This window comes from Chamaea fasciata, unplaced genomic scaffold (assembly GCF_029207755.1).
Source record: "Chamaea fasciata isolate MVZ Bird 193981 ecotype frontalis unplaced genomic scaffold, bChaFas1.0.hap1 SCAF_2, whole genome shotgun sequence".
In the NCBI taxonomy this organism is placed as follows: Eukaryota; Metazoa; Chordata; class Aves; order Passeriformes; family Sylviidae; genus Chamaea; species Chamaea fasciata.
In genome coordinates this window covers 14,510,570-14,526,462 of record NW_027094087.1, presented here as the reverse complement: position 1 = coordinate 14,526,462, position 15,893 = coordinate 14,510,570, and the positions used below count along the sequence as shown (strand labels likewise).

The window sequence follows — 15,893 nt, the reverse complement described above, 5'->3', positions numbered from 1 at the left end:
CATGTGTCAGATACTGAAATAGTTCATAGGCCTCAAACATTGATATAAAGTTTTGCCCATTATAGCAAAAACTGTATAAAGAAGCTACAACAAAAGAAGCCTCCCTGAAGATACTTGACTGGGACTTTGGACTGAAAGTCAAACTGCTGAGATTAGATAAAGGGAAAACCCATTCTTCAGTCACCTGAAACAAACAAGTAAACAAGGAAAATAATGTGAACCAAACCCAGCAGCCATGCTAAGAATCATCTCCGGCTTGCTTCAGGGTGGGAGAGGCAGTAGCCCACAGACCCCTTGGCTAGGACCAGGTTTGCACAGACCTCCCCGCCAGCCGAGGTGGGGGGAGAAAGTTTCAGTGTGTTGTAACCTCTGCTCAGGGGCAGTGAACCCATCCTCCCTTCCACAAACTGGCTATGGAACCCCCAACCTTGGGAAGGCCACATCCATGGGACGTTAATGTGAGAGGCAGCTGAGGGGATGCCTTAATCCATCAAAGACCCCCCAAAATGCTCCCCAGAGTCATTCCTAAAGCCTTGCACCACAGAATTGCATGTGATGCAACAAACCCAGAGTCTGTTGTAAGAGACAATGACAAACTCCGCCTGATGCCCAGGGAGGTGCCTGGATTTTCCTACCTATCTTGAGTGTATATTAAGCAATCAGATTCTATGCTTTCGGGGCGACCTTCACCACCAAGAAGACCAGATGGAGAGGATCAATGAAACATCACTGGGATCCACAGAGTGGTGATACTTTCCTTATTCTGTCCCTGTTACTCTCTTTCTGTCCCCCCACCTATTTCCTCTCTCTCTCTCTCTCATATATTTACTATTAAATAACCCCCATACTATCGTCACTGGCATATGGCCTCGTTTGCACCTTAATTCAGGCAGGAGCATTTCTATGAACTTTAGTAATGGGATCATGACAACATGCCAACAGGCTGACAGTCATTGTGAGGAGGTGAGCACTTGTGAACATTTAATAACTACCACATCAATTAATCAAAGTGCAGGAGAAGGGCTGGATAGCACAATCCTGCTACTGAGAGCACAGTAAAATTTATGAGTTGCTAAAAATGAAAGAGGTGCTTACTGCCAGCCTCCCCCATTATATGCTGTGTCATCCTGTCTCCAATCTGTGCACTTTCATCCAACCCCAGAGAGTTTGTTTCACTTTGTTTCTTGTATGGACCCTCTTGTTCACAGACAGAGATGGAATAACTCAGAATCTGTTGACCAGTAATTGCCCCCTTCCCTGCCCTAGTATTTAAAAACCGAAGTGAGGAAGGGGAAAAAGAGTTTTTGTACTAAAAGGAGTCAATTTTTGAGAAGTGATTTAGAAATGATACTTCTCAAATTTTGAGAAGTTACACTAATTCACATTAGCTTTCAAAAAAGTTTGTAAGCAACACAACACCCACCCCCTCTCCCCCCCCCCCCTTCTCCTTTGGCCTTGAAGATTTCAACTTTAAATTAAGACGCCACATTTAAAACAGGAAAGCTGTTGAGAAAGTATAAGATAGAAGGAATAAGTGGGGTTATGTAGCTACTGAGCTAGCTAAGATGGATAATATCTTAGCCTAGGTAGCCTATGCAGAAAACATAAACCTGATGCGGGATATGGAAATTAGGATGCTATGGCATCATTCCAAAAGAGGTCATGTCTCTGGTTCTAGTTCTCTGTTGGTTCAAGACCTTTGACATATATAGTCAAACCCCTATCCCCTATTCAGGATTGGACCCCTGCCCCCAGGTAACCTTATATATTATTAAGTTAGCCATGCCCCTGGGTCTTTGGATGCCTCCCAAACCATGCGGTCACCGCATTTGTGATTGGACCACCATTAAAGTTCTACATTTGGGCACTCCATTGTTCCCATCCCGTTTATTTTGCCACATTCCACCCAGCCCGACTGGACCTGGAAGCACACTGCTGATTATGGTAAGTAGCGCCTGAATTGAGAGACCCATATTGGGGGACCTCTCAGGCTCGGTTTGGCTGGGCCTTGGCCAACTGGTAGGACTTTTCCTCTCCACTGTGGATTACTCATCGTCAGGCCTGACATATTTGGGCAAGAGGGTCTTTGGAGGAAGCCCAGCTGTCTCAAAAAGACACCTGCAAGGAACGCAGGTGAGTGGAGAGGGATCGAGCTTTTCCCATTTTCTTACCCTTACCAGAGGGTTATATTCCAGTCCATCCAAGTTTTGCTGCAGTGCAGGATGGGTTTAAAGTTCTCTACTTTAGAATGGGATGTATATGGACATTTCAAAAAACTTTCAGCAGACCACGGGAAGCAGTCCAGAGGAGGCCATGGAGATGGTCTGAGGGCTAAAGCTGGCCAGCAGGAGTCACAGGGGCGCACGCAGGCTCATGGCTGCACTGGCGACTGTCACTCTGGCAGCTCAGGCTGGTTCTCAGGTGAACCCCTGACTGTGGACACAGCACTCTGCAGCCCAGAGGTTTCCCTAGCTCTCAGCCCACGTCAGTCTGGCTGGCTTGAGATGCTGAGCCAGTCCTGTCAGGGCTGTGCTGTGATCCCAGGTGAGTGATGCACACACCTCGTTCATCACTGCCTGAATGTCTACCTGCTGCCCTTTGAACAGGACCAGCAAAGTGACTTGCGGTCTCATGGCTTCCTTGGAGCTGGGAAATCCACAGCTTTAGGGCTGCTTTTCTGGTTAATGGTTAGGGGCTGCATGTTAATTTTGATGTTTCAATTGGCACCTCCATGCAGAAATTGATGGGATGTGTGGGCCTCCATCAGTGTTGAGTCATCAGAACTGGTTTAAAAGGTGATGGTTAAAAAAGGCCATACCCTAGAGGCTCCTACCCAGGTGAAGATGCAGTTGTCATGGCTCTTAAAGTGTGGATTTAGCTCACTTGAAGCATAGAAGGAAGGTAGAAGAAGCAAACTTAAACCATTAACATGTGTTTGTCATGACATTATCAGGTTTATGGTTTCTGCATAGGCTACCTGGGCTAAGGTATTATCCATCTTATCTACCTCAGTAGCCACAAGGTTACCTCATTGCTGGTGCTAATCAGCATTTATCATCCTTTATGAAGAACTTAGAGACTTTATTTATAATTTTAAAAGATCAATTATTATTTTTAATAGGACAAATATAGAATCTACAAAAGCAAGTGTTTTTATTTGTCCCTGTACAGGTAAAAAAAGGAAAACTATTGGGTCTCTACCACTCATCCAGTGGGACAAATACCAAACTCAATGTGAGAACAATGTGCTCAGTATTCACTTTTAAATCCATTCCCTAACTGGGAAAGAAAACAAAGACCCACAAAGAACAATCACTCCCCAGCAGGCACCACCATCTCTCCTGTAAATAAAGTCCACCAATTGCCAGCTCTCTGGCCATCATTGCACAAAAACTCTCTCCTTCCAAAACCAGGAGGAGACTGTAGCATATTGGAACAAACTTCTGCTTATGAATATTTGATAAGTGTTGACAGATGCTGCTTTCCAGTGCCAAACACCATGATCATCTTATCCAGATTTTCAGTCACTGAGTGATTTCAATTTGAGAACTGAAACACATTTTGATATAATAAAACTCAAGTTATGTCTCCCTTTCTAGTCCAAGTATGACTTTTGCTAGCTGTTTTATGATGTTGTAGAATGTTCATGTGCAAATGTGTTTATAAAGCCTGAAGAAAACCTAAAAAGAAGACCCAGCAGCTACACTCTATGTGGACAATCCTACCTTCAACATCCCAACACCCCATCATCCAGTTTCTTTAAAAAGCCTAAGTAATAAAGTTTGTACCCAATACTGTGAGAGTAATAGTAGCCTCTCCCAGGTGTTGCCCCTCTTCACTCTTGGCACTGATTTCACAGCGGTAGGTCCCAGAATCCCTTCTAGTCACATTCCTAATTCGGATTCCTGTATTCAGCATCTCTGCTCGGCCTCGAAGATCACCTTTAGGGAGAACAGACACAGAGGTTTCTGCTCTTTGCTTATAGAATCATAGAATCACTGAATGGTTTGGATTGGAAGGTACTTGAAGATCATCTTCTTCCACTCCCACTGCCATGGGCAGGAATACCTTCCACTAGACCAGGTTGTTCCAAGTGCCATCCAACCTGGGCTCAAACACTTCCAGGGATGGGGAAGCCGCAGTTCTCTGGGCAGCATGTGCCAGTGTCATACCACCCTTATAGGGAAGAATTTCCTGTGTATATTTCCTCTGTATATCTAACTTAAATTTCCCCTTTTTCAGTCTGAAGCAAATATCTATGGCTCACTGGCTTATTCTGAAATTGTGTACAATTTATTGATATTTTACATCATATTGTACTGAAACTATTGCTCATTTGTTCAGTATCAGTTACCTATCAGCAAAGAGCCAATATGTAATCCCCTTCTCAAGACAGTGTGAACCTTCCATTTATCCAAAAGACCACCCTGAATTCAAAAACCCTCCATCAGCCACACATTATCCAGTTGGAAGATGGAATGCATTTTTCTGCAGATGTTTCAAAAAGATGTACAGCAGTGGTGAGGTGACTGAAAGACATCCCTTTCCACCAGAGACATGGCAATCACTAACTTAATTACCTTAAAGAAAAAGTTGTGAGTGAGACCACGGGAGAGTATTTGACATTTTAACTTGGCAAGAAAAACTTGATGGATTTAGCAAAGATATTGTCATCAGACTTCTTACAATGAAGAAGTTTTTTAATTCTACAGCTTATTATGAAATTCAAGTTACATGCACACACGCAACCATGAGTTCTACTGTTTCTCTAAATTAAATATATGCAGAAAAAACTCAAGTTCATCAACAAGGTCAACACATCTGCTAGTTCTACGAGCTAACAATATTTCTGTGCTTTTATTTTACTTCTCAAACTTTATTTATTGTGTACAATGTAATAGGGACCCATGTGTTCTCCAACACACAAAGCTGAGGTAAGCCCTTTTCAGAACATACAAGGAGGAACTCTGCTTCTGGAAAGAATACAAATAATTTAAAATATACAGCTGAGTTTATATTTTATGTATATAAAAATGCTGCATTATTCATATCTAAGCCTCCTGCTTTACAGGAGGCTTCAGAAACCTCTTTTTAGGATAGGAATGCAGAGCCTGCAGTAGTTAAGGGGAGTTTACATCCAAATGTAATTTCTTTGTTGAAAAATTCCAAGGAATCTGCAGTACCATTTTTCTTAGTCTAAAGAATTTTAAGAAGAATTTAACTTCATTAAAAGGTAACTAATAATTGATGATATTATAAGGATATGCCTTTTTTTTCCCCCAGAGAATTCTTTTTTCTCAAAAGGACAGCTCTTCTATATGAACAGTCAAGACCCTTCTTGTTCAGTCATATTCTTGGTGTTGTTCCCCAAGAAAGAGTCAATAGCTATGCTCAAGAATGGCATGTTAAACAATCTGTTTGTAGTACTGTACCTGTAAATTCACTATTGTAGTAGACAAATGAGACTCCTTGAGATTGGATTTTCTTCCACTCTATTCTTAAACTCATCCCTTTTGAAAATTTGTATTTGCAACTAAGAATAGCCTCTAGAGGGAAGAGAAAAAAAAAGACAAAAGGGATAATTAGAGATTTTAGTATTGTGTTGGCACAGATTCAGGCTCTGTGAAATTCATGTTCCCCCTTCAAAAGAATTTGTACAGTCAGCAATGGCCTGATCTACTTCTCAAAGTGATGCTTCTCCATATTTACACAAACACAGTGGGGAAAAAGAAACCAGTAATTTTCCTATACTTCAGCAGCCTTTGGGTCAAACTTCAGATGCTGGGGACTAGATGCTCCCATAGTGGATAAGGTTTTTTACTTTCTCCATTCAACATGAGAATGGCTAGTTCATCACTTCCATTCTTTATTACTACTCTCATTTTAATTGAAACATTTTTGAGCAGATCAACCCTAAAAAAGGGACTCTGACACTGATATAAATGTATTTTTTGAATTACCATTCTGAATTCAGTATCAATAGTTTATTCTTTTTAAATGTATAACTCAATGGAGATGAAAAATATTCCCATAGGATAGTTAAAGAAACAAATGTAATATAGACCTTGCTATCTGTAAGCTACTCATTTTCCAAATACAGGCCACAGTATCAGGAGCAAAAGCCTAGTTTTGACAAGGCCAGTCTAGCTTTCATGATGCAAATATGCACTGCTCAAACATAATCAACCATCATCCTCCTTTCCAGTCTCAACAAATAAGGCTGGAAGGCAATTAAGAGCAACCGACAGATCTACTCACTTGCCTTTCAGTTTCTGATTTCCTATGTCTGTGCTGAAAAGAAACAAAAACCCAGACTGGTAGCCTTGGTGATATCTCACAGGGGAAAAAAATATCCAGACTTGAAAGAAAAATTGAGGCAGGAGGGCATTCCTTGCCGGAAACCTGTTACACATGCACTGACCGTTTTGAAAAACATACTGTGCACTCAGGAAGTCTGAGGTTCCTGACTTCTCGTTGAGTGGATGGGTGGAGACTTCCTGAATCTTAAGATTTGCTAGTTTCCTTTCCTCTTTTTTTTTTTTTTTTTTTTTTTTTTTTTTTTTTTTTTTTTTTTTTTGTATTCTTCTAACAAAGAAAAACCATCATTCAAGCTCAGTTTGTTTTGCTACTGGCCTTGTGACAGCTGGCTTGTCAAATGAGCTGGTCTCTATTAGCAGACAGACAGCTCAGCTGAAGTGTTCTCAGCTGAACAAGTCACCTCTGTCTGGAATGATCTGCCCCTTTCTTGCATGCCATGTGTGTTTGTTTCAGAAAAAACCCCAGCATTGATGCCTACCCTCTAAACTTATTCAGAGAAAAGGGATGTATGGAAGAAAGGGAGTGTGCACAGAACAGAGACCAAATAATAAAATCATCCTTAGTTATAGCTCCACATTGGAACCCCGGAGGCTGAAAATTTCAGGCTTTCTCTGCTAAGGGGTGCTGACCCTCAGGCAGGCACTGCATTTGACTTGAGGCCTTGGAACAGGCTTCCAAGATTGTGTGATGGCAAAGGGGTTGTAGGTGTGTAGTTAGAGTGATGTTATGTATCTTGTTTCTTTAACTGACAAGTTGGAGCTCATGCTTCGTGAGACTGTAAATACTGTAAATAGATAAGATATAATAAACAACCAAGACCGAACTCGACTCTACATTTCCCATGTCTTTCATCCTGACCTCAGCCGAGATAAAGCAGGCAGAACTGTAACAGCTTCCCTCTCCCACTTTTTCCTATAGTAATGGAGTCAGGGAGGGATATTTTCCAGAGCAGGTGTACTTGACTTGCATAAATGTAGGCTCACAGGATACTGTGCATCAGCACTGGAACAGCTAGGCCTGCAAAAGCCCTCTGGAATCTTGGAGAGATTTGCACAATGTTTGATTTACATCTGGGGTGGAGGCTATCACTGGTGATAGAATTATAGAGTATACCAAGTTGTAAGGAACCCTAAAGATCAGTGAGCCCAACTCTCTGCCCCTTGCAGAACTACCCAAAACTAAACCATGACTGGGAGTGGCACCTAGATGCTCCTTGAGCTCTGTCATGCTTGGTGTCATGACTACTTCCCCAGGGAGACTGTACCATCCTCCTCTACAGGAGCTAGAGAAGGAAAGGAAAAAGCATTTCAGACCAGCTGCAGTCAGTGGAATAACTATGTCTATCGGCCCTACCATCCCGCAGTGCTGCCACACATGGAGAACTAGTCTTGGCATCTGGGCTGTGCTAAACTGATTTCATTCAATGTACAAATAACTAAAGAACAAAATGCAAATACCATATATAAAGCCAGAACCTAATCAAGCTTCAATATGACCTGCATTTCTCTCTGCTTTTGCCTGCCTTGAGCTCTAAATGTATTTTGTCAAGAGAACAATACATAACAGAAGTCCAGATGACAGCTTTAGAGACCTCTAAAATATTTGATTATTACCTCAAGAAGCTGAATAAGGTTTAAAGCTCAGAGAACAGTTTTTTCTATCCCAAATTCCCACCCCTCTCCACTCCAACCAAATTCAAAAAACGAACCCACATAACCCACAAACCTCACACTACAGTACACTCCGTTCTCATCCATCCAGCAAACAGGTTCTCCTCTTTACCTCTGTAAATTTCCCACCCCATTACTGGAAGTAATTGTCGATTTTATATATGACACATACATATATAACTATGTAAATAGCCATTATACCTACTGACAAGTAAAAATAGCCATTAAATTATTGTTACTTATAATTAGCTAATTTATATCTGTTTTTTCTAGTCCCTTACTTTTCTGTCTTGTAAGATATTTTTCTCCTTTCCATCAGCTCCCATAATATTGCGTGGAAGGAAACCAGGCAGAAGTTACAGGACTGACAAACAAGTCATAGAACCACAGAACTAGGTGGGGTTCAGGTGGGGTTCAGGTGAGGTTGAAAAGGATGTCTGGGGAGCACCTAGTTCAACCCCACCTCAAGTAAGAGAAAATGGGGACAAGACCAAGATAACATAGAATCAGTGGAGAGTAAGCACAAGACCCCTCAGGAAAGAGGAAGACAATCTCAATAGCTGCAAGCTTCTATATACATAGTTTGCATGTGTTGTGTATATATTAAAAATTATCACAACAATGCCCATACCGTACCCTTAAACTCCTCTGCTTTTACATTGTTGTTATCAGTTTCAATGGAGATTCCAGACACATCAGGATCTGCAAGGGGACAGCAAAAAAAGATAATTCAGCAATAAACATTTGTGATTTCATATGTGCTTCGGCAGCTACAAGCAATATTTTTGAGACCTCCTCCCACTGTACAGGTTAGACATTGCCTACAAGAAAGAATACAAACTAAGAGCTAGACCAGGGCTGGCCTTGAACAGGTCATCTTTTTTTGCCCAGGCTCTGGCATCTGTAAAAAATAAATATTTATTTTTTACAATAACATAATGATATTTACATGTCAGCAGCTCTATATAAACAGTAAAAGTTTTATACTGGGGTAATGTCTCAGTCTGTTTATAATTGGGGAGATGTCTAATAATCCATAAGTGTATTTTCCATTACATTTGTATTACAAGGCATGCATGTTTGCTGAAGAACATCACTCACAGATTCTACAGGGTAAAAAATAAGTACAATAATTGGCGATTATCTCAAATTCTTGTTGAAATAGTGTCTTGGTTTAGATAGACAGGTATCTGCCAGGGAGGGCTGGAGTCTCCTTTGAAATGTAAGCCCTTCCCCCCTTTTCCAAATTATCATATATTTGCAATTAAAAGACTGTCAGGCAAAGATTTTGGGAATAGGTATAGCAGTTCTTTACTAGGGATATAAAAATACAGATGTTGTAGTACAGAAAAATAAGCAAGCAAACAAACAAGAAATCCTAGAAAACCCTGACAGAGTCAGAAATACAACCTGACACCCTGTTGGTCAGGGTGTTGGAAGCAGTTCAAAGTAAGCCTTCCTGGAGTGGCAGATGTGGTTCTGTTAGAGATGGTCCCGTTGAAGAAAAAGGGTCTAGTAATGGTGAGATGGGTCCGGTCTTCCTGCAGGGATCCAGTGGAAAACTGGATACCTAGTGGCACTGTGCCTCTTTTTTATCTAGGTTAAGATGGTTTGGCTCTTCCTCCCTGTGTGGAGCATCTTACAATAGTACAATGTAATGTGTCATGTCATTGGTGAGCTCTTAATGGTCTATTAGCAGAAGATATTCCCATGGGAGTAGTGAAACAATGAAGGGAGATAAGTAGCACTCCACCATCTGATAAGCGACACTGACCCATTTGGGCAAAGATAAGTAATTCTGCTCCACCAGATGGAATAGAATAACACATTCTTTACAAAACCCATGACAAATGGGAAGGAAGATAATCAAGATTTATCTAGTTTCATCCCAAAGAGAGAAAAAATCACCATACACTCTTGGTTATCTCATTGTCGTGTTCCACTAAGGGGAAACTGCAGGGGATTCTTTTTTAAAACAGATGACTGAGGATTGAATTAAGTGAAATGAGGGAAGTATTATATCCGAGAACCATTTATTAGTAGTGAAAAGTATGTTGCCCTACCAAGGAAGAATAGAAAAGACAGAAAAGGAACAAGAAGGAAAAAGAATGGGCAGAAAAACAAAGAGGGGGGTGACAGAGAGAAAAAATGTGTGTTACCATGAGAATTTCAGAGTGTGCTGTCAAGGCCCAGCTGGCAGGTGGTGTGTGCACATGCCCTGCCGCGGGGAGCCTTTGCAGCTCTGGGAGCAAAGGCATGGCTCCTGCATCAATGGGCAGCCAGACACAAGGTGAGTGGGCACTGGGGCAAGAGGTGCAGAACTCTGGACAGGGTCATGGGGGATTTGTAGCGATAGGCTAGATCAGCGACAGAGAGTTGAAAGCAGGTGGCTCAGGCAGGAACAAGGCAGGCAGCGACAAAGCAGGTAGGGCATTGAGCAGGAATACAGGTAGGCAGGACAGGCAACAGCTGGAGCACGTGAGGGAGACAAAGTGGTAGGGCAGGACACAGGAAGTGGTCAGCAAGTGTCCAGCCAGGAGAGGGAGAGTAAGTGAGTGAGGGCAAGCGAGGGCCAGTGAAGGCAAAAATGGGGGCAAAAGAATCAGCCTAGTCAGGGTGTGAAAAACGAGGTTCCGTCTACTAGTAAAATTTTAAAGTTTAACGAAGGACACTAGGAGACAAAGACAAATAAAGCAAAGTTTTTAATGTCTGGGTGCTTGACATTCAGCCAAGAGCACACCTGCTATTTCGGAGACACCCTTTATATACTTTTTCTATTGCATCAGCCTATTGCATATTTATAAACAATCATGCATATTTAAACTTTTCCCCAAACTTTCAAGAACTGTTTAGCATGGCTTCTCCTCGGGTCCGCTTTTTTAAAGCATGCTCATTTCTTGGCTATGGTTTAGTCTGTTCTTTTTATTACCTCTAGCTTGGGTTTTGGTCTATACTTTCTTTAGACTGCAGGTGCTGATAGTTGGCATATCAGTATTATGGGTCTTCATCATATGTTCACTGGATGTTATCCTAACCAAGCAGGTAGTTCAATTACAAACATAACTATATCAGCTATTTTACTACTATGTCTAAGTTTAGTTAATAGCAAAAATAAAAACGATATATTTTATAGTAAAGTTACTTTAATATTACACATAGAGCATGCATTTTGTTATTTGTAAAAAGCCAATATTTTTATCATATTATGTATTTATAATAAAGGCGAAATGACAAAGAGCTCTGAAGCTTGTGACACAGTTACTTTTATGCCCCTGGCTCCTTCCAAGGTCTGCAATGCTGACAGGAGATCATTGGCCCAGTCCAACATTCCACTGCAGCCCATTGCCCTTTCACCATCTGACTGGAGAACCTCTCTGGAGGTCAGTGTCCTTAGTGGTCTTCTACTGACTGCCTATTATATGTGAGATGTGAGATGGCTGCCAGGCAAAGTCTCCTGAGAGACAGGGCTTTCCATCTTCTCCTAGCTGCATGCTGCAAGTAGCCTTTGTACAGCCCTCCCCCCCCCGCCCCCCCCCCCCCCCCCCCCGGTAATTTCAAACACTATTGAGACAGAACTCAAAATTAAATTGGTTCCTCACACTTATGTATTGGGAAGACTGAAATTCCAGACAGAACAATGGAAATAACCACTAGATCTACATCAACCCCCACCCAGCTACCAGGAGTTGGTCACAGGTATTACAATTAATCCACATCAGGCTAACAACAGCTTAACAACAGCTGAACACAGTTCTTTGCACAGGTCTACTCTTTTTTTTTTTTTTTCCCCCCAAAGCATCTCAAGTTCCCTTGGTTTAGGATTAGTTTTGAAGACAGCATGGACACTCCTACTTCAGTCCATTTCCTCCTTCTGCATCAGCCAACTGAACAATTGCTATAGCGGGTATGGACAAGAACTGAGAACCTGTTTTCCTCAATGTTTAGAAACTTGACTTGGTTAAAAACAATCTTCTTTTGACTGATAGAAACTAGGAAAATAGCAAGATCAGACTTAAACACACAGACCTCTTTTGTCTATCCCTAAATAATTTCCCTTTCCCCTGCTTAATGGGGGAAGAGTTGCACATACTCTAGCAGATGAATATCTAGTCTTCACCTGAAGACACAAACAAATTAACAATCTCTTGATTCTTATGGCTTTCTTTTAACAGTTGATTACTTCTGTTGAAGTTAGTGCCTCACTCCTACCTTGTAGTAAGTCCATTTGGGCTTCAGGTACTCAAAGTTAACAAGCTGTTTTCTTTGTTTGAAGATACCATCACAGAACCTTAGAATGGTTTGTGTTGGAAGGGATCTTTAAAGGTCATCTGTAGCAGAATTTTTTGAGAAGGTGGACATGATTCGTATTTAGACTGTAATTGAATCACCCAGACTGGGTCTCATCGTTGAGGCCTGTAGGAGTTAGTGGCGCAGGTAGAAATTCAGTGTCAAGTCTATGATGCAGTTAGAATTACAACTTAATGTGTTAGCAAGGGTCAGAGGGTTTTCTAGTAGTTAGCAAGTACAGTAATTAGTGTGGACACAGTAGCTGCCTTAAGTGTTTGTTCAACAATGTGTCTTTGCATTCTTCCCTGTGCTGTACCAATAAGAATGTAATTGTGAATGTAAACTATGTAGAACTGTATAAAACCTGCCATTTTAGATGGAATAAACAGAGAACATAGCATTAATCATATTGGTTGGATCTGCGTTTTGCTCTCGCCCAAACTTCCTATTATTTTAGGGTTCCCTCGCAAATGTCATCTAGTTCAAGCTCCCTGCAAATGAGCAGAAACATCTTCAACATGAGTAGGCTGCTCAGAGCCCTATCCAGCCTGTCTTTTAATGTTTCCAGGGATGGGAAGTCCACTCTATCTTTGGGTAGTGCGTGCCAGTGTTTCACCACCCTCACTGTAAAAACTTTCTTCCTTATACTTATTCTGAATCAACCCTCTTTTAGTTTAAGCCATTACCCCTTGCCCTAACCCACAACAGGCCCTACTAAAATGTTTGTCTACTTTGTCTACTATCTTTCTTGTAGGTCCCCTTTAAGCTGCAATAAATGTTCCCAGAGCCTTCTCTTTCACAGGGTGAACAACCTCAATTTTCTCAGACTGTTTTCACAGGAAAGGTGTCATATCCCCACGATCACATTAGCGGCCCTCTGGACTTGCTCCAACAGGTCTATGTGCTTTCTATGCTGGGACCCCAGAGCTGGATGCAGCCCTGCAGGTGGGGTTTCAGCACAGCGGAGCAGAATCCCCTCCCTGCCCTGCTACCGACGGGGCTTTGGATGCAGCCCAGCACACAGGGGTTGCTGGGCTCCCAGCACACATGACCAGGACATGTCCAGCCTCTCACCCACCAGCACCTCCAAATCCTTCTTGTAGGGCTACTCTGGATCTGTTAATCCCCCAGCTTGGATTGATACTAGGGGTTGGCCTGACTCAGGTGCAGCACCTTGAACTCAGTCTTTTTAAACCTCATGACATTCCCATGGGCCACTTGTTGAGCTAGTCCAGGTCTTTCTGGATGACAATCCCATCCTTCAAGTGTGGCAACAGCACCACTCCTCTTGGTGTCATCTGCAAATCTGCTGAGGGCGCACTCGATCCCTTTGTCTGTGTCAACAATGAAGACATTAAACAGCACTGATCCCATACACCATAGTACCCTATCACAGTTTTCTTCTCAATTAAAGATCATTCTTTATGGTTTAAGTGTGGCACAACAGAGGGAATTCATTCATTCTGCTCCTATGGCCTTTTTCCTCCTTAATTTTCTAGGGTTTTTTTCAGTATGCTTTAAAAATACAAATTACAGTTCTACCGGATCCTTTAACCACTGCCTCTGAGTTATGGAACACGCAGAATGCTATCTGAGACCCTGACACCGTAGCAAGAGTACAGCTATTCATTGTATATTGTGGTGGGTTGACTTTGGAGGGCTGCTGGACAACCCACACAGCTGCTCTCTCACTCCTCCTCCTCAACATGACCAGGGAGAAAATAAGATTAAAAAGCTCATGGGTCAAGAGAAAGACAGGGAGTTTAGTTACCAGTTGCCATTACAGGCAAAACAGACTAAATTTAGGAAAAAAATAATTGCGTTTACTGCCGGTTTAAAACAGAGCAAATGCAGTAATTGTGGGAATGAGCTCCTCTCTGCTGCTCTTTCCTCTGTACTCTCCCCTACTCCAGCATGGGCTGCTTTCTATAAGTCACAGTTACTGCCAGGAGCCTGATCCAATATGGATTCTCTGTGGTGCTTTCTAGCTGTCTCACATCCCCTTCCAAATACACGTACAACAATTCTTGTGTCTAAAAGAACACAACTTCACACCTGACACTGTAAAGTGAATTTTCATGTGTGCACATTACCAAAAGATCCAAATTGTGTGTAGCTTTCCTGTCTGTAACGTTTCAATTTTATCAACTTCATGTTACCCCAAAAAGAGTTATAATCAGTTTATAATATGAAATAAATAAGACATGAAGAATTCTAGCAGTGACATTTATGTACTCCAAGCATACTGAAATAGCAAAAAAATATTTGCACTACAAATAGCACTTAGAAATCTTTTTCCACCCCTCCAAGAAAAAAAACTTTCCTACTGAACTTTAAAGAAAGAAATTTTTTTAAATCCTCTATATAAGCCCCCTCACACCCTATTGCAACTGGAGGAAATAATTTTTCCACCCCCTCCCAAAGCAATAATTTCTCCTGTAAGTCCACACACAGCCCAGCTCCCTGTTTTTGTTTAGGCTTGGTCTAGAATAGCACGAAATATGTAAGTCATTTTCGTTTTAACCTATTAGGTCCTATTTAGATTTATGGGAAAAAATTAAGCTGCTACTTTTACCCAAAACATGCTTCTAGAACAATACCCCTCTTGCCCCCTCTTCCCCCATATTCTAGATGCCAATAGTTAATAAATCACATCTATTGAAATAACATCTTCCTTTATGATGGGAGGAGCATTTTATTCTGAGACTCTGACAGCAGCTAATGCTTGATAACATTTTAAAAGGAAGCCTTTCTAGGTCTCCAGTGTATGGATAAAACCATTTATAAAATATTGGCACATCATCCTCTTCTGTCTTGACACAAAACAGCTCAAGTACATGCAATTCGCCACTGTATCACAATCATGTTTCCTGGGCCTGAAAATTTCTCTCCTCCTCATTAATAAAGGTGTCATGCAGCTCACTGTCATGATCAAAACATTCACAGAATATGAAGCCACAAAAGGAAAACACATTTTATGACTTCTGAGGCAGGACCATGGTATTTACTTTCCACTATGGAAGTCATTACAGAATTACTTTGTATGCTTTTTATTTGGAGCTTGCAATTGCATAGTCTCCATATTTACTCTTACATCAAGGGATTGATAGAATACATGAAGATGCTATTATAAAGTACAATTAAGTAGAAAATATGAGAAGGAGGGGGAGAAGGGGTGAAAAAGAAGTTCCACATACACACAGCTCTCCTCACACACACAAACCACACATATACATGACTCTTTTCAAGAAGCTGTAGAGTTCAAGCAGTAATGTAAGGTAGTGCAGAAACAGCTGATTATATTAAAACCATTATATATTCTGACCAAACAGAAAGATAGGAGAGGTCCTTGAAGCTAAAGTATCTCTCCCCTTAGACATCCTTCGAGAAATGCCTCTGCCAAATATTCAGAATCCAAGTCTTCGGCTTTAGATTTAATTCACCATATAAACAGCAATAGTGAAAAGATGACATGTTACCATACCAGTAAACCTTTTATTCAGGCTGCTTTTTAAAGACCAGGAGAAAAAAAACACCCTGCTTTTTTTATTTCTTTTACATGTCAGTAACTATGCTTGTTTAGAAGTAAACTCCAAAAAAAACACACTTTCCATTTGA

At 41.3% G+C, this 15,893-nt stretch overlaps 1 protein-coding gene across 3 annotated transcripts in view; it reads right to left on the bottom strand.

The window, feature by feature from the left end:
- The window catches only part of JAM2 (junctional adhesion molecule 2), a 54,975-nt gene that overhangs the window by 11,029 nt on the left and 28,053 nt on the right, over nucleotides 1-15,893 (bottom strand). The window contains exons 2-4 of one of the 3 annotated variants that reach the window (XM_066208585.1): nucleotides 8,625-8,690; nucleotides 5,433-5,546; nucleotides 3,789-3,968 (exon numbers count right to left, since the gene is read on the bottom strand). In XM_066208585.1, the coding sequence (XP_066064682.1) occupies nucleotides 3,789-3,968; nucleotides 5,433-5,546; nucleotides 8,625-8,690 (360 nt within the window). The remainder of the gene's footprint in view (nucleotides 1-3,788; nucleotides 3,969-5,432; nucleotides 5,547-8,624; nucleotides 8,691-15,893) is intronic. The other 2 variants (XM_066208586.1, XM_066208595.1) reach the window with 2 other exon arrangements.